Source organism: Aedes aegypti, chromosome 3 (assembly GCF_002204515.2).
Source record: "Aedes aegypti strain LVP_AGWG chromosome 3, AaegL5.0 Primary Assembly, whole genome shotgun sequence".
NCBI lineage: Eukaryota > Metazoa > Arthropoda > Insecta > Diptera > Culicidae > Aedes > Aedes aegypti.
The window spans coordinates 363,080,390-363,100,402 of NC_035109.1; the positions used below are offsets into that span (position 1 = coordinate 363,080,390).

At 36.8% G+C, this 20,013-nt stretch overlaps 1 protein-coding gene across 2 annotated transcripts in view; it reads right to left on the reverse strand.

The window, feature by feature from the left end:
• LOC5566873 overlaps positions 1-19,610 on the reverse strand; it is a 326,698-nt gene extending 307,088 nt beyond the window's left edge. For both annotated transcript variants that reach the window (XM_021848992.1, XM_021848991.1), the window contains exon 1: positions 17,577-19,610. In XM_021848992.1, the coding sequence (XP_021704684.1) occupies positions 17,577-19,572 (1,996 nt within the window). In that variant the 5' untranslated portion in view covers positions 19,573-19,610. The remainder of the gene's footprint in view (positions 1-17,576) is intronic.
• Positions 19,611-20,013: the final 403 nt, after the last annotated feature.

Below are 20,013 nucleotides of genomic sequence, written 5' to 3' on the forward strand. Positions count from 1 at the left end.
GAACGTACTTTTTGCAAAAGTAGATTTTGTTCTAGCATGAAAAGTCTGGCAGAAACTTTGTCGAAAATATTCATATTTTTGTATAAATAGTGCGCCGCGCTTCTGATAAAAAATGTCAAAGGGCGCCGTGATTACAAAAAGTTTGAGAACCCCTGCTCTAGCTAATCCATATGTAGTTACTAATAGCTGATATTATCAGTTAGGAATACTACAAGCAACTTCTAAAGGTACTAAAATGGCATGTAACTTCTAGTCAAAAGTTTGGGGTCACCCCTTGAAAAACAAGTAAAAGTTTTATGGTCATATCTCTGCGAATTTACATCCGATTTCAAATCTTTCAAGCTCATTTGAAAGATAAGGAATGAAACTAATTTTGTACAAAGTTGGCAGGCAATATTTTTTTACATTTAATATATGAAAAATTGACACAAAAGTCATTTTGGTCATCGACCAAAAGTGTTGGGTCACCCCTTAGTATGAAGCAGTCCATAAAAGTTTGAGTTCATTTTCGTAAGACTTATAATGAGTACTATTCATTATCCTTCACCAGCAGTGTAGAAATATAATTTTGAAAAAAAAAAAAATGATAGAGAAATGAACGAAAAATTGATACATTTTTTATGAAAGAGACTCAAAACTTAAGGATTGCAACATACTAAGGGGTGACCCAAAAATTTTATCAATGACATCAGTTGATATTTTTTGGAATACCTTTTTTCCTAGATTTTTCCGCCATGATCTCTTAAAAGTGGCTGAGAGGGTATAGAACTAGGCTTCTATTACAACCTTCATCTCAAAATTTGGTAGGCGCATTTGAAAATATCAAAATTTTGGGTCATTTTTCCATACACTATATGGTCGATGTCCAGTCAGACCGGACCATTTATTTTTCAATGATTTTAGAAAAATGTCCTTCAGGCACTTGGGATATCGCTTCAAACGCTTTATTTTCTGAAATACCATAGTTCTTTTATATAATAAAACATCTCTAACAAAATAGCATCGAAAAGTTCAGAGTTGTCAAAATTGTTGGCTTGTCTACACCTGTCCAAAATATCGCCTAGTTCACTCTGACTTAACACCGACCATATGTAAAAATTATTATCTGCAAACTATGTACAAAGTTTAATTCTTTATCTTTCAGATGAGCCTAAAGGATTTGAAATTGGATGAAAATTCGCAAAGATATCACCATAAAACTTATATATGTCTTTCAGGGGGTGACCCCAAACTTTTGACCGGGAGTGTATGTAGGTACTCTATGTGTAGTAGCATTTACCAAAGAACAAACCTTCATCATTTCAATAAACAAGAAAATAATACAATATTATCTACAAATCACCAAACATGAAAAGTCAACTTTACGCACAAAATAGTTAAAATATTATTCTGTCTTTCACACTACAGTAGTTCTTTACAATAAATGAAAGTATCAACGCAATTTTGTTGTTACATCCTCCTCAGAGTCATTAGCAATGCGCACCAAAAATCATGATTCCAAATTTCAAAAACGTGATTTGGTTTTATAGTGCCAACAAATTCAACCAGAATCATAAATGATGCGCACCCAAAATCATGATTCCAAATCCCAGTATCATGATTTCACTTTATGGTCCGAAAATATAATGATAATCATAAACGATGCGCACCAGAAATCATGATTTGGGATCCCAATGGCATGATTTAGCTGCATGATCCTGTAAAAAACGACCGGAATCATAAACCATGCGCACCTGGAATCATGATTCTAAAGCCTAAATATATGATTTAGCTTTATGGCGCTTGCAAACCCGACCAGAATCATAAAGATGCGCACCGGAAATTATGATTCCAAATCCCAACATCATGATTTAGCTTTATGATTCTGCCAAAAGTATAACGCACTGACTGCGTTACGGGTGCACCGAATCATGATATCATGCTTTCGAATCATGGTGTATTTTCATAAACTGAAAATACCCTAGGCTCCAGAAATCATGAGTCTTTTCTTATGATTTTGGGATCCGATTTATACCCGTGTAATTGTATACCATTCCAGAAAATCGATCGAAAGCTTGTGTTAATCCTCAGTCGTCCAGTCCAGCCACAAATAGACAATAAACTTCAAACAAATTTCGTAACTGACATTTCCATATATGTACAGAAGAGAAAATCTACGGGTGAATCTTTTTTTTTTTTTTTTTTCTGTTGAACCCATATTCTGTGGTTCTGTGAATGGTAACGTAGAGGCAGTTGTTGATCAAAATCCACAAATATTATGACGCTACCTTCGGAATTTCAAGTTCCACGAATCAACTTCGATCTTTCTGCAAAGTGGCTCACCCTACACCGCCAAATGTACGACTTCATTTAAACAGGAGAATGCTCTGGTTTGTATATACATCTTTGTTCGAATTACAAAAATTCAATGACGCATCCCAAAGAAAACTGAAAAAAACCCAGCCCAAGAAGAAGAACAAGAATCCCCAACTGCACGCAGCGAGTCACCGACTCCTGACCGAAGCACCTCCCGAACGATGATGGGGTATAATTAAATTTGGAAAATTATGGCAAGAAAATAACAGGTACGATTCTCCCTCCCTCCCCAGTTCGGAGGGGGCTCACGATCTTCTTCTTCCACCACTCGAAGCAGCGCTGGCTAGAGAGCGAGAGTGCCAAGAACATCCAATGCTAACGTTCGTTCGTTCGTTCACGCGTAAAGTTCAATCGAAAACCGATTGTATTGATTCTTGATTACAGAGCGTGGAGTGGAGCTGGAAAAAGCAGAGTGCGAGAAATCGGTCGTTTGCACTGGAATGGGCCGAAGAAATTCGCAAGTAGAGCGGTGAACTTTGCTGGAAGGGGTTCGACGAGGACGAGCAAAGGTCATTCCCACCGAACAATCGGTAGTTAAAAATATCCCAAAGTAAGTACTGATTGAACAAAATCTCTTGATATTTTTTTTGTTTTCCGATATGTTTGCACAAATTTTCAACAAGTTCTCATAAAATTTTTCCAATTTTATAATAGTTTCGATTTGGATCATTAGTCATCCGGTATCGGAGATATTCTCAAATTCCGTTGCGACCGACGCTTAGCCATAACTCACGTAAATATCTAAGACCAAATTTTCAGCTCATGTTTGTTAATTTGATTTTCAAAAGAACAATTTGAACACTTTTATAGCTGCTTAATAAACTCAAAACTTGATGTTGTATAGTTCATATTATTTTTTCTATCGATAAATTGACAAACAACAAGACAGTGATTCAAAAAAAAAATTATGGAAATTTTCGGTCCCCCAAAGAACATCGAAATGTCTTCAAAATGTAGATGGTAGATGGCTAATAACCATAAGACACAGATTCCAAAAAGAAAACTTGTTTGAGAACTTGTGAAAAAATAGTTTTTATTTTTGGATGTTTCAAAAAGTTTGGGGAATCAATGAGAAGTTAAGCTAAGGATTTGAATGTTTCCTCGTCAAATCACGCCTTCAAAGCACCGTACTTCAGATGCCTTAATGAAAGCTCTGAAACCAGAACTAACGGGTGGTTTTCTTTCCACCTTCAGTACCGCAGTGAATCGACAGAAATAAAGACTTAAAGGCTGATCAGCCAACGTCAAAACATATCCCCATCTCGCTTCATCTCCCAGTTCTGCCCAGAATGGAGAGAGGAAAATCGTAACGAATGGTGCCTAATATGCACTCATTACAATAATTGGTATTGGTATAATTTGTGCTGATTTTATTAGGTCCGCAATCGAAGTTCACGCCCTTCTCCCGTTGCGTCCTTGCTGTAGCGTTCAGATTCTGAATTTTTGTGTTCGAAGTTTGTTGAACCGAACTTCTCCTCCTCGTAGCATCCACAGTTTCTCATCTAGTGCGAACAAGGTATCTACCATGGGCGTAACTTTGATTTCCAGCAGGGGTGGTGCAATTGAAAAAGAATCTGACAGCTTTATAAGCAAGAAAACATGAAAAATGCTTAGGGTGTTCATTTTACCCCCTGTTCCCCTAATAGGCGACTTCAGTTTAGGCATTTTGCATTAAAACATATTTTTTTTTACATCAAAACAAATCTTTTTGTACCGTTTTGACTTCTATTCCGAACACTTAAGACCAGCAGTGGCTTCAAATGCATCCGAAAGACATAAATAAGCTGATATTTGTAAATATTGCAATTTCTTCACAAAGTCTAACTGTTAGCTTGATCCACAATGTTTCGCAAGTTGTAACAAGCCTGATAAAAAGCAGCAACAAAGTAGAGACCCAAAGAAAGAGAGAAAGAGAGCCCATGAAAAACCCATTCTCTTACTTATTCACCGATGGGGGTAGTTGTTTTTCTCTACTGGCATGATAAACAATCCACGTGCATCCTATGGCAATAGCACCCAGAAGGATCTTATCATTCACTGTTAGCCCCCGATATAATAACAGTAGACAATAAACAGACTCTCATTATGTGTAGCGGATCATGATTGTTGTAGAGAGGGATGAGTGAGAGATACTCTCAATTTTCTCAGAATTCATTTTTTTGTTATGACACATCGAAGTATTTCACAACATATTTTCTTTTTAACTCCTTCAGTATTTACAAGCGAAATTCCTCTTCGCATTGTGTTCTGTCATTTTTTTTCTGGAGTCAAATTAACTCTTTTTATTAATTTCAGCAAAAAAATAAACAATTTCCAGGTAAAATATTTCTAAAAAATTTCTCACTATGTTTCTTATTAAATTACTCCTGGTAATTTTGCTAAGGTTCTATAATGAACTATTATATAAAAGAATTTCAAGAATTTCATCTTAGGGACTTTGATTGGAGATTTATAATATTTTCCACGAGTATTTCAGCAGAGTGGTTTTTTCAAACTTATTCTTAAATTGTTCCACAAATTCTTCCAGGAGCTCTTCCAATGTTTTTTCCAGTAATTTTTCATTCCAAAAATACCTGTTATTACTTATTTTGAAACCGAGAAGTAATATTTTAAGATTTTTTTGGGTTTCCATAGCGAAATTCTGGAAATTGTTCATAGAGGTTTATTTATATAATAACTAGTAATAGCACTTGTAGCAGTTACCAACACATGTTTTGAAGAATAATGATGATATTCCCAGAAAATTATTACTTAACAAATGTCTTAAAAATGACATATAATATGGTTTTATTGAGGAGTTCTTAGAAGATTTCCAGTGACAATTCTAAGATTAAATTGCTGGAAAATTCACTGATGGAAATGCTGAGGATATCTAGGATAAATTCCTGTTGTAATCATGGTAGAAGCTCTGAGAAATAATGCCTGAAACAGTTTCTGGAAAAATCTGAGAAGGAATGCTTGGGAAAATGAATCTGAAGAAATTCTTAGCTATCAAGCTTTTGGATAAATTTGCGATAATTTTGTTAGCTAGTGATCTTTTAATAACAATTCAAAAAAGTTGGTAAATTTCTGGAGGAATTTCCAAGGGATAATTTTGTCCTCAAAGGAATAATTAAGAAACTTAAGAGAATTTTTCAAAAAAGCTAGTCAAATCCTCGAAAAACAAGGGTAGGTGTACCAGTTATGGCCTTAGTGGTTTCCTATTTCACCATACGTGATAACTTGAATGTTTCTACTTTTTGAAGAGTTGTTTTGTGTTTTAGCAGTAAGATATAGGATATATCTTGTTGTTGAAACATTTAAAAAGCTTAAAAATGTGAAAGTTATCCGAATATTGCATGGCCAAATAGGGAACCACTATGGTCATTACTGGTACACTTTCCTTATAAGGACAATTTTTCAAAAAAAAAAAAACGTATTCAAAAACTGAAAATATCCTACGAAAAAACAAAGAATTTTGTAAGTATCTGATTATCATATTCTATTAAAAGTTTACTGAAAAATCCTAAAATGGTTCCTGTAAACATTTCGCATAAGGTCTTTGGATGAGTTAAAGAGGAATGTCTGAGAAATGTTGAAGAATATGTAGAAGACTTCATGGATTCAATTAGTAAAATTCTAAGAAGGGTTATTTTAACTTCACTTCAAAAATTTTTGCACGAGCTTGTTGAATTTAGATATATGTTGATAACATTTTGAGTTTTTGGTCAATTTAAGACAACAAATTTGAAAATTAACAAGTCTTTACACCCAAAAAAATCCAATTTTGTTTTGTGTGTTTAAAGAAAACCCTTACATGATACATTTAGCAGAAGTCTTTAAAAAGCCTGCAAAAAAATTTAAAAATTTACATTGGAGTTTTCAAGACAATTCATCTGCCCCTTCTGGCCTTCCGGAAGAATTCTTCGAACGAAAATTGTTGACATTTTGGATTTGTGGCCAATTTGAGACAAGTCTGAAATTGAAAAAGTGTTGACATCATTTAAAACCATTTTTTTTCTTCTTAAACTGAATATATCCTAAGCAAAAAATATGCAAGTATCTGAATAACATATTTCATTGAAAGTTTCTTAAAAAATCCCGAAATGGTTTTGGAAATATTCGCGTAAGATCTCTGGATAAGTTAAAGAGGAATGTTTGAAAAAATATTGAAGAATATGAAGAAGAATTTTTGGAGGTGCCATTATTTGAATCCTCAGAACGGTACTTATTGCTTTATAAAATATATAAAAGTAGTAAAATCATTGCTTAAAATTAATTTAACCCATCATTATAACTCCATATTGTTTGCATCTATAAAAAGCAAGAAATTAAATTTGCTTAGTACCCCTACTGTATGGATTACAGTTCGCCAATACAATCTTTTAAAACTCACAAAAAATCAAATGTACTTTTTAAACATTCTGACGCTAAAAAATTGTTAAAGTTTTGGTATTGTGGTCAATTTGAGACCAGGGATTGAATCCTGAGAAAATTGAGAGAATCTCTCACGTATCGCTCTCTGTAACTATCATAACATGCTGCACATTATGAGAGACTGTTTATCGTATACTGCTACAAGTTTGATCAGATTGGGGGGATAGTAGTGCATGATAAAACCCCTCTAAACATGCTCCAAGCCTGGGGGACACTGTTGTTATTGAAAGTTCGTGGATTGTTTATCGTGCCAGTTAAGAAAAACCCCTATCCCCAACGGTAAACAAGCGAGAAAAATGGATTTTACCATCGCTCTCTCGTTGGGGCTCTCGCTCGCTGCTTCCATTTATCAGACTTGTTACACCTTGCGAACAATGACGATCGTGGACCGCAACAGATGGGATGTTTTTCTTTGCTTGCTTTGATCGTGCTTCATTCTCAAATGAGAGCGAATTCTGCAACGCCTGTTTGAGACCATAAATCTAACTATCATAGTAGCCAAAAAAATGTGTTGCTAGTAAGTCGGAACACTACTCATGGGAATTTTACTGTAATTTTGTGTTTTTTTTTGTAGAAAATTTCCCAAGCACGCTTACAGTATGGCCCATAAAAAAGCGAAAATTATTTGAACGTGAATCTAGCATCCACAAGCGTTATTTTCATTGTTTTTGCTAATGAATGTAATTTCTGATTATTGTAATATATTCTAACATAACTTCGCTATGTAGGACAATTTTTGTCATATTTTTCGTACTGTCCTAAATAATGTAATAAAGCAAACAAGTTCAAAGATTTTGTCCGCCCAAAGCTAGAAACAGCGTCTGATTGTCGTATACTCTGGTGATACATTTTCCACCTTCAAAAATCACAATTTATTGTTGTAAATTTTAGTTTGTTTGGTATCAGAGGATGGAGGAGTTCTTAGAGAACATGTTTTCCATAGTCACAATAAAATATTTTGCCAGGGTCATAGTTTTGAGGGCATTTGCGTCTTATAGGTTTGATATGCCTTTGTTTTTTGTTAAAGTTTAGTAAAAAATAAATACGGAGGCCTATAACAGATTTTTGAGGATGAAATTTGTTCCTTCGGTTAAAGACAACTTATATCAATACTAGCTCATAAGTTTTGAGCAAAACGGAGCCGCTTATCACACTTATATGAAGGTTCAATGGAAGCTCTCCAAAATGATCTGTTTTTCGAAAATCTGTTTAAGTCTCCAATGACCCAAGTATGAACCAATTCTATCATTTGATATGGGCGTATGGTGGAGACAAGGTCTGTGAAGAATCTCACGCCATCGTTGATGTTTTAGAAGCTTTCATCAAACAGATATTGAACTCGACGTCCGCATGATAAAAATTGAAGGTATGCTTCCAATTCCTCTATGATAAGGTGAAAGTAACAGATAAAAATCATTTTCAAAGCAAAAAAACTGAGTCTAAATAGATTAAACAATACAAGTAATGAATAATATTTATGTTTCGTTCACATTTTCTATGTATAAACTACCATTAAACATGATATGATGATTTTCGCATTTTTTTTATGGGCCATACTGTACATGATACATTTTGTAGGAGTCTTTAGAAAATTCCTGGAGTTTTCAAAAGAATCCCTGGACGAAATTCTGGAAAATTTCGTAAAATGAAAATTGGTTCAATTTTGGTTTTGTAGCCAATATGAGACAACAAAGATGAAACCTGAGTAGTCTTAACACCGTTAAAACCCAATTATTTTCTATTCAAGAACTGAGAATATCCTAAGAAAAAACGAAGCATTTTGCGAGTATCTTATTTACAAATTTCATTGAAAATTTCCTCAAATATCTTTAAACTTTTTGCTTAGTAGTTGTGTAGATAATATTTCATCAACACAATATGTTAATACCCACAAGAAATTCAAATATGTAATTCAAAAATTCTGGTGCACGAAAATTGTAAAAATTTTGGTTTTGTGGCAATTTCCAACAACAAATTTGAAAACTATAATTTTTAAAACACCCTTCAAACCCAATTTTTTTTTTTTTTTTGATAAAATTTCTTTACATGACACAAATTCCATCAAAAAAAATTTGAAAATTTATATTGGATGACCTACCAGAAGAATAATTAAAACTAAAATTGTTGAAATTGTGGTCTTGTGAATAATTTTAGACAACAAATCTGAAAATTGAATAGTCTTAACACTCTTTATAAATAAAATGTCATGTGCTTTTAAAGAAAATTCTTCAACGAACCTTACATAATACATCATGTAGGAGTCCTAAAATCACCACTCCTGCAAAAATAAAATGAAAATTTAAATTGGTGTTTTCAATAGAATTGATGATAGAACTTCTGAAATAATTCTTAGAACGATTCTTTGGAAAATACCTGAAAAAAATTGGATAAACCTAATAGCATTATTTCTATTAAAATTTCCTGGAGCAATTATTGAGGAAATTTATGGAAGAATATCAGGAAAAATAACATGAGGAATATGTAAAGAAACCCCTACATTTAGTTTCTGGAGAAATTTCCAAAGGTATTCTTATCTTCATTTCTTGAGAAATGCTTTAAAGAACTTTTTGATGGATTTCAATACGCTAACCATTTTGTTGTCAACCTCCACTCGTTCACTTGCATAATATTTTTTTGACATATTTCTTACAGAATCTGGTAATGGCTATTGCCTAATTTTTGTACACTCTAAAAGTTCTCAAAAAAGTTAAGAAATTTGGACAAATTCAAATTTGTTTTTGGAAGTCTCTACATCAGGCTACGCCCACGGGTTCTACTAAGGCTTTCTGCAAAGATCCAGCTTCAGCTGGGCTGAAAGTGTAAAATATTGTGTGCGTAATTCAGGTGATTCAAAAACATTTTTTCTGCATTTGAACATAAATCAAATTCATATTTAACGTTCATGTGTAACTGTGTAAAGTTCATGATTTCATAGGATAATTAATAATTTAATAAATATCAATTAACTCATAGTATAAAACTTGAGTTCCTGTTCAAGAGAGCGATTGCAAAATGTATTGGCCTGAAAGGAATGAAAGTCTGAACAAGTTTGGAAAGCACTGCTTCAAATTTGTTCTAAAAAATAAAAATATGGGGATTTCTGGAGAAAATTCTTGAAGATGCTTTTAGGGTATTTTTTTATAATTATCAGTTGAACTTCATCGAACATTTCAAGAGAAATTTTCAAACAAATCAACTAAAATCCTAGAAGAAATGTAAGTACAGATTTTTCAAAAAACATATTTCAAGAACTAAAATAATACTGAGAAAAAAAAACAATGAGTTTTGCAAGAAAATGAAAAAAATATTCGTTTGATAGTTTCTTAAAAATCCCAACATGATTCCTAAAATATTTCGGATGTGGTTCGTGGATGATTTAAAGAGACATGTCTGAAAAAAAATAATGAAAAATATGTAAAACAACTCCTAGAGGTAAAATTCTAAGAAAAATCATAGAGCTATAGCATATTATTTCTTTGTAAGAAACTTATTGAATTGAATTTGTAGAAGTGGTCAAATATTTGCTCAATGTAGTTAAAATTCTTCACACTTCTCCCCTGCTCTGGTAACGCCCATGATCCCTACAAGGGCTGCTTGGCTAAGACCCAGCTTCAACTTCAGCTACAAGTGCTAAGATTAATTGATTCAATTCCAGTCGGCTTTATCGACGGGGCTCTGCACAGCCCTACGCAAAGTCTTGTATATCTCGATCTATTCTTGGGCATCGAGCAAACTCCAGCATCGAGTCTCTGGCATCGAGCAAACTCCAGAAGCAGATGCGCTTTTGGCTCACGATTAGAACGATAGATGGGCAAGCTCTCCCTCGGATTCTGGTAATTTGTTATTCCATCAAGTTGGGCTCTCCGTCTAACCGTCATTGGAGGTGTTGCTGAGCTGCTTCAAATTCGCACTACCCGTTGGAAGATTGAAAACGGTTTTGAGTCTTATAATAAATCTTCGAGCTGTTTAGTAGAATACCTATAAGTAGATGAAAAAACCGAATTTAGTACTATACCATTTAATTCCACTAGAGTTTGTATCCTTTGACAGATACGCGTATTTCGACCTCAACTGTAAGGCCGTCTTCAGTGTCGTGTACTAGACTCGACTTTGTCTAGTACACGACACTGAAGACGGCCTTACAGTTGAGGTCGAAATACGCGTATCTGTCAAAGGATACAAACTCTAGTGGAATTAAATGGTATAGTACTAAATTCGGTTTTGAGTCGTGAACGAGGAGCGACTAGGGTTGATGAACCGGTATTCGCCATTGTTTCAGTAATCGCCACCTCGGGTTGTATATCATTTCAGTACACAGATAAACATAAATCATTGTGACTTCCCTGGATCCCTGGATATTTCAGGAAACTTCGAAACTTGTTTGGAAAATAACCTAAAAAACCAAAATTTCCTGAAAAACCTACTTTGAACCTAATTTTTTCATAGTATTGCTGAATTTGCCAGGGTGGCGCAAATTCAAAACATGGCGAACACTGGTGCAGATGATGCAGTATTCGTCACCCGAATTTTCAATACAAAAATAAAGTAAAATAAATAAAAAAAAAGTATTGTTCCTAAGGGTAAAGAGTACCGGAGCAGATGGCTCACCCCAATTTTCAATACAAAACAAAGTTTTTGACCAGTTCTTAAAGTTTTGCTGCTAAACAGTATTCTTGAAGACTCAAGGTTGATTTACAAAAAAAAAAAGTTCGTTAAAAGTGACTTATACTGGTAAATCTACCCTTAACATACTACAACAGCCTGGAGGCAGGACGTTTTAGGATCCATCAGAACTGCGTGGTTTTCGAAAGATAGTTTTTTTGCGCCGATTGCTGATAGCAGTATCGAGATAAAACCGTCCCTGGCAATAGAAGCGGCGTTAGCTTTCACGAACGGAGGGCGTGGATATTGCTTTTTAAAGTGGCAGACGAGTCGAGCTTGCTGCTCAGAGGATTTATGAACGTTAAGCTGAGATGAGAAAATTTATGTTTTAGCGTTTTATTGCTCGGCAGCGCAGAAAGCAGTATAATCACTCAACAAATGCATTAGTTTTTTGAATTTTTTGAAACACTCTATGGTCAAAAAACTGTCTAACGAGCTGTGAAACAACAAGTGATGAATCATAAAATGCATACCGGATGTCTAATATGGTAATTAGCTCCGAGTGTTTAGAGTCAGCGGCTACAAAGCAAAGCTTTGCTGACGGTGTCTGGGTTCAATTCCCGGTCGGTCCAGGATCTTTTCGCAATGAAAATTTCCCTGACTTCTCTGGGCATAGAGTACCATCGTACTTGCCACACGATATACGCATACAAAATGGCAACTTTGGCAGGGAAAGCTCTCAGCTGATAACTGTGGAAGTGCTCATAAGAACACTAAGCTGGAAGCAGGTTCTGTCCCAGTGAGAACGTCAATGCCATGAAAAAGAAAGAATCTCTGCAGATTTTTTTAAATCCTTTGTTGATTTTTCTGGATATGTTTTTTTATAGAATTTTTTGAGAATTTCATGGAGCAAATTCTAAAGAAATTTTTTTACGATATTCTTTGAAAAATCGCTAGAAAAATATCTGGGTGAATTGTTAGAGGAATCTCTGGTGGCATCCCTGTGGGAGACCCTGCATGTATTCCAGATGATATCTTTGGAGAAACCACTAGGATAAGACCTGAAGCTTTTCTTCGAGAAATTTGAGATGAAATTTTTAAAGAGTTAACTGAAAAGTCTCGTAACAGTATCTGTAGGTTTCTCTGGAGCCCGCATAACTTTGTATAATAATTAACTGCAAGCAAGATATGGAAATAAAGAAAATGTTGAGGCCGTTATGGTTTGAAAAAATTGACTTGAGATACCCTTCATCGGGAATGAAGACTTTTTAGAAACTTGCATTAAAATAGAGACCAAGTCTCTCAAAAGAGACCTGGTACCGGCCCTCAAATTGATAAATTGAATGTTTTTGCATTTTAAATTGAAAGTTGTTTGAATTCCAGATTAGTTTCCGAAGATCAGTTTTCCATTGTTCAAAATTTCTAACAAACATCGATATGAGAATGACTATAGGAATTTCTTCAACATTATATCCAGAATCTTTTAGTGGTTTCCTCTAGTAATTCTACTTTGAATCTTTTCCAGGGATCCATGGGTTATACTTAGGATTCCACGAGAAATGCTTTCTGAGATTCTACCAGAAATTTTATCAATAATTCTGTTGACAGAATTACTGATCCTCCGAGAAAAATTCATCAGGCATTCCTTCAGGTGGCATTTTCCAAGAGATTCCTACAATTGTTTCTGTACGAATTATCAAGGATATCCTCCACTGATCCCATCAAAGATGAGTCCAAACATTTAAATCATGTATTCCTCAGGAACCACAACACGAATTGTTTCAGAAACTTCTCAGGGAAAACCTCAAGATTTTTTACCAGAAATGCCCCCAGGGATTTCACCAGGACTTTTTTCAGGACTCCAGGCATTTAACACAAGGAATTCCATTAGAAATTCCACCAGGTTTTTTTTATTTAGATACTCTTTCTAGTAATTTTTCTACATACTCCTCCAGGTATTTATTCAATAATTCCCCAAGAGATTTCTTCAGCGATGCAACCAATGCTTCCTTCATGAATTTCACCAAAAATTCTCCAAATATTCAATTAGGAATTCTTCCAGCAAAACTTTCCTAAACAGATTCTTTCAGGCTTGTTTTCCAGCGATTCCACCAGGAATTTCTCCAGAAATTCTAGAGGATTACTGCAGGAATACCATCAACAATTCCACCAGTAATTGCTCCTTCCAAAAATCTTCCAGTGATTCTTCTAGTGTTTTCCCTCGGATTTTTTCACAAAATCCTCCAAAAGAACCTTCAGCAATTACCGTTTTGATTCATATTACGGACACTTAAGGCCTCAGGGAAGTATAACACAGCATAGAGCACACAAAATAAATCAATTTGTATGATTCCTCAGCGTTATCGAGCGCAGGAAACCCTTAACTTTCGAATGGTGGGTAAAGAATACGCTTCCGAGACTTGAATAATTTTAAATAAATCGAAATGTATGGCCTTTTTATAAATCTTATTCCAGACGCTTCCTCACTTTTGCCTCATATTCCGGACACTTTGATTCGACTTCCGGAAATCTCATGAAAATCATTAATATAAAATTCAAATCATCAATTGAAATCGTTAAACCACTAAAGAGACATCTAAGGCAGTTGGGCATTATACATTTACATAGATAATTATGGAAATAGCTTATTAAAACGAGCCTTAAAATAGTGAACTTTTGAACGGCAAAAATTTAAATGTTTCGTGTGAAATGTTTCCCATACAAAGTGGAGTGTCCGAAATAAGAAGCTGTCCGTAATACGAATCAAAACGGTAATCCGAACATTCCAAGATTTACCAAGATCTTCTCCAAGGATTCATCAACGAAGCTTTCAGGGATTCCAAAAGAAAACTGCAGAAGAATCCTCCAAAACTTCATGCACGGGATTCCACCAGGAATTGCTTTAGAGATTCTTTTTGCAATTTTTTGAGAGAATCCACAAGGTTATCCTCCTCAGGGATTGCTTTAAAAGTTCTACCAGAAATATATGATATATTAGGGAATGTCTTTAAGGAATTTTCTGAAATTTTCTCCAGTGATTTATTTGTGATTTTTCTAAAAAAAAAATTCCATTGTTTCTCCAGAAATTTTCCAAAAAGATCTTCCAAATTAACAGCTAAAGTATCTCAGGGGTTCAACCTGTAGGCATTCAATGAAATGCTTTGTTTTATCCTCTGAATAAATATCAGTGGAATCCCTGAAGGATTTTATTTTTGTAGAAGCTTCCTGATGGAATACCTAGAGTTAAGAAAGGAAGATGTTCTAGTTCAATCCTTCGCGGGATTCCTGGTAAATTCTGTCGCGGAAATACTGGTGGATTTCCAGAGAAAAAAAATCCTCGTTGGAAATTTCTGATAATCCTGAATAATTTATTAGAAGGGGAATCCAAGTTAAACCTTCGAAGTTTTTTCTGGTACGAATTCTGGCAAAACTCTGGTAGATTTTTCTGGTGGAAATTTTGGCAAAACTCTTGTGATATTCCCAGTGTTTACTCTGGAAGAACTCCTGTTGAAGTTCATTGAAAAATTCCTCAGTATTTTTTCAACTGTGTTTAATTCATTAGAGAAAACACTGGAGGAATCTCTTAAGAAATTCCTGATGGAATTCTAACAATAACTTCTGGTGAATACTTTTGAGGTGCTCCTGATGAAATCACTGGAAGAACATTTAAACGAATTCCAGGAAAACTTTCTGAAATTTCTGGATGAACACCTGGTGTTATCATGAAGGAAGTACCGAAAAAATCCATGAAGGAAATTTGGTATAAATCCTCAAGAAATTCCTGCAGTATTACCTGGTGAAATTCCTATAGACAGTTTGTCAGAATTTTAACTTCACTCACCGGTAGTTTGAGCTAAATCAAACTTTTTTTTTTATTATCGCCAACCGTCAAATTGGTTCCTCAAAATTAAAAAAAAAATCTTCTTGATATTCAAACAAATTTCATTTCAGCAGTCCGTGGAAACATTGATGCAAAAATATTTGCCGATATTTCTTAGGTAGATTCTACAGTAATTCCACCACTCTTGGTCAAATTCATGTATTTATCATGGCAGAATGCACTTCGAGTTATAAGTAGTAATATCTGAATAAAAACGACAAGAAATTTTCAAAAATATTCAAACAAATTTCCTCAATTTCGATAATGATTGCTTACAGAAGTTCCAGGTGTAAACTGTTGGGAAACCGTAAACGTTTGAACGGATGAAAATCCTGTATGTTAAAATTAAATCATTAATTCGTATACTTATTTAAACACAATGTGGTCGCCCAGTTGTATTTTGTGTGACACAAGTGAGAAATCCTCGCTTTTCGTAATGTAATTTAGTAAGATTTTTTTTTCTGGATTCCTACCTAGAGGAATTTATATAAAACTTTTATAAAGAATACCTGAAAACTCTCTTGAAAAACTCTTACAGATTTTCGAAGAGGAATTCATGGAAAAACGGTTCAGGGACAAAATGTCAAAAGACAAAGCGTCGAATGCCAAAATATATTTTAATTAATTGCATATTAAAAAAAAATCATGAAAACTTCGTAAAAGCACTTACGTAGTTGAATTTCCTAACAAACTTAAAACCACATTCATGAAGGTAGTTTCAGCTGAATTCTTTGAAAAAAAAAGAACAAGAATCCTTGTGGGAGTTCACAGAAATTTCTTTAAAAAATCATGTAATTATTTAAGCAAATTTCATTAAATAATACGTGGAAACATTCCTGCAAAAACTTCTGTCGATTTCTGAATAAAAATCATAAGAAATTTTTACAAATATTCTAAAAAAAATCCTTATGTTCTGAAATGGTTCATAAAGAACAAAACATAAAAATGTCAGAAAAGTTGTTTGCAGATATTTCTTGTAACATTAATTCTCATACTTATTTAAACATTTCAGAAGTCGCACAATTGTATGTTGTACAGCACAAGTGAAAAAAACAACTCGCTTTTCATGATGTAATATTTAGTAATTTTTTTGTGCTCTATTGTTTTAGGAAGATTTCTAAGATGAATTCCAGCAAGTTTTGTTTTTCCAGAGCAGTCTATAGTAATCTCTAGAAAATTCTTACGAGAAATATAAAAAAAAGCAATACCGACAAATTCTTGCAGGTTTTCAATTAGGAATTCATAAAAAACGAATTGAGGACAAAGTGCCGGAAAACGAAATGCCGTAAGATACATCTAATAGACAAAACGTATAAAATCTTTTTTTTTTCTTCTGAAAGGTATCAATCTTTTAAGAAATTTTAACTTCGTCCCAATTCTCTTCTTTCAACGTTTCCACAGTGTTTCCATGAATTCCTCATCAAAAACCTGTCTAGAGATTTTTCAGGTAGTTTTCGTTAGAATTTTCTATGAATTCCTCTAGATAGTAATTCACAAAAAAAAAACTTGCTGGAATTCATCCTAAAAATCTTCGACCTTTGTTCACCCAACCATTTCGTCGAATGGTCGACTGCACTGAAGCACTAAAAGTAGAATATGTTTTCACGGCGAATCCGTTCTATGTGTTGGAATATTTATTCTCAGTGTGAAATAAACAAATTTCCATATCACTATAAGAGCAATACTTTTGGTAATCAATCTTTGCAATGACAATCCTTGAAAATAAACAATTTTGCAACGAAATCGTGGATAGCAAAAATGGTGTTTCTAACTGTAGTTTTCTAGTCTTGGTCTAGGTTCAAATACATGTACAGGTAATTACACCATTATTCTCAGCTGACAGTAAAGTCATGACGACACAATTGTAAAAATGTATTCCCCCTATATGATAACCTGCCACTCCACTCGTCTAAACATTACGTCTGAGTAATTTATTACGTGTGCTCACTAATGATATAATAAAATATTATCCATGTTCACCTAAAGTGGCCATAAATTATTACCATCTCAATCCGTCGCGCCAATCCCCACTCTTCTTTCATCTCCCGGCGCGCAGAAGCATATTTGCACAAATCTCTAATCACGAAGAACACTCGCCTGGCTGCTTTTCCATATTTCTTCCTCTCTTCACGGCTATCATCGATCAATAAGGGAGCCTAATGAATCACTTCTTCACGAGCCCCAAAGCTCCCGCACAGAGCACCCATTTAGCAGCCACAAAAGAAAAAAAAACATAAACACACACACTTGGTAAAAGCAACACACTCTCATATTTACAGGGCTTGTTTCATTATTTAGAAAAAAAAAACTTTAAAACACTCACCTCCGCCGAGTGTCGCAACCGCTTGGTGCTTGGAAGTGGTCGTCGTTCCCACCACGGTCCCGTTGTTAGTCTGCAGCGTCGGAGAGGCCCCCATGACCCCGTACTTGATCGGTTTGAAGTGGAAGAACGACGGCGAATATCCGGATCCGGCGCGGCTCAACGAGCTGAACCGTTCTTCGCGGTCTTCCACGTAAAGGCCTTCTTTGCCCATGGCCGCCAGCTGGCGCCCCTTCGGCATAAACATCACCAAGAACACTGTGGAAGCCGTTGCCACAAGTCCGAAGGCAAGGCACGCGTCACGATGCCGATCGGCCACGGCCAGTCCACAAAGGGTCCACCCCAGCCAGATGGGAATGATGCCACCGACGGCCAAACCGATGTACGTTGCTTCACGATAGTTGTCCCGAATGCCACGCGATTTGATTGCCAGAATGGCCACGAATATGATCAAGAACACCACGTAGATCAAGGAAAAGAGCAGCTCCGAGAAGGTTGTGTGACACAACGGGATTGTTGGATTCACGTGGGTCAGGTCTCCAGCGGTGAGCAGAAGGTGGTATCGACTGGAAACAGCCGTGCCTCCAGATATGGGAACCTGATCTACACTAGGCGGTGACGTCAGAAGCCACTGAGCTCCAACGGCAACTTGAATCAACACTGCGAAGAGCAGCAGCAGCCCTTGATAGGGCGCAGGCAAATACACTCCACCGTTGAGACTGATCAAGAAGACGCACTTGACCAAGAGTGAGGCAAACACGAGGGCAAAGGCAACTCCAGCCCCAAAGCGCATCGTAGCGCAGGAAAGAATCGTTGGATTGATGGTGAGAACAGCTGCGAGGCCGGAACACGAAAACAGTCCGAGAAGCAACATTTGACCGAGGAACAGATGGCGCCGGCTGGGAGATGTACGCCAAGCTTTGCACAACACAAATATCTCGAAAGCTGCCATCATGATCATCGACAGACAGGCAAGTACCAAAACAGGCACCACCCAAGGTTCTTTCCGCAGTCCGCTCGGATAGCTTGCCGCAATGATTGTCGGAGGTGTAACGTTCAGCTTGTGCGTATTACTGTTACTATTATGATGACCCGGTGGATTACGAGCCGCCAGAATTACACCCCCGGGACGCACGGTCGTCGAACGAGAAGCAGCCGTGGACGCTGTCGATGGCACTACGAAAAATTCGGTGGACATTTCTAATCGATGGGCTTGCGCCGAAGATGCGTTCGCACCAGCACTACTACCGCTGACATTCAGCTGACCGACCAGCTGTGCCAAACTGTTATCCCTAATATTAGCACTCTCCAGCAAAATATGCTGATCTTCCAAGCCACCATTGATAGCACTTCTTCCTTGCACATCGAAATGGTCTGGTTCTTCGACCTCTTCAAACTCTTCTTCATCAGCTTCATCATCACCACCATCATGCTCTTCATCATCTTCATGATCTGGTTCGTTCTGTTCTTCGTCATCTTCATCGGCCCCCGCATAGTACTCACTGCCAGTATTTGTATCCTCCAAATTTTGCACAACCCCAGTCACCAGAACATCACTTCTCTTGATATCGTGCTCATTATTCACCAGCGTGTGCAATTCTTCGTGATTTTCACTCACACTGTCACCCGGCACCACACTTGCCACACCAGCGCCGAATCTTCCCGCATTGCGATATGTCACCCCGGGGTACGCATTCCCGGGTCCGGGCTGTCGTCGGAACTTGCTTCCACCCGCGTTGGCCACCGAAGGCCCAACGACACTCGCGATCGCGCCGGTACCTCCATCTTCCACGTGCGGTCGATTGCGGGGCGCTAACCGGTCGCCAAATTTCGGGATATTCAACAACTCGCGGTAATTTCTGCTTTCATCCGCGTTCAGATCGTCGAGCTCGCCGCTGCTGCTACTTGCGCCAGAACACCGATTCACTAAGCTCGCTAAGCTGAGCGTAACGATCGTTACCGCCAGCATCAGCGCCGACTTTTTGGGCCGACGAGCCATATCTGACTGACAGAACAGAGACGACTGGCCGTTCGAAACGCACTGCGCTTCGCACTCGCGGCTCGGCGCTGCTAGGCGGCCGTCTGCTGCGATCGCGGTGAGAGACTTCACGCTCTCCATTTTCGCTCTTCGCTTTGTGCATCGCATTTCTGCATTGAAACCGTTTCTCCCGCGGAACGATCCATCCTCCAAACCGGTATCAGCGCGAGCGCGAGCGAAGGCTTGCAATTTCTTCGTTCTTGTTCTGCAACGCAGCGAAAGAGTTCAAGTTCGCGATCGTGATCGCGAGGAGCGAGCCGCCGCCCGCTGAAGACCATCATCATCCGCGGCGGCTGATGACGGTCGATGATGATTCTTATGCATTCTCTCTCGCGCTCTCGCGCATTGTTGCGCGGGCTCTCTGTTTTGAATTCAAAAGCGCGAGAGAATCGTGGTTTTTAA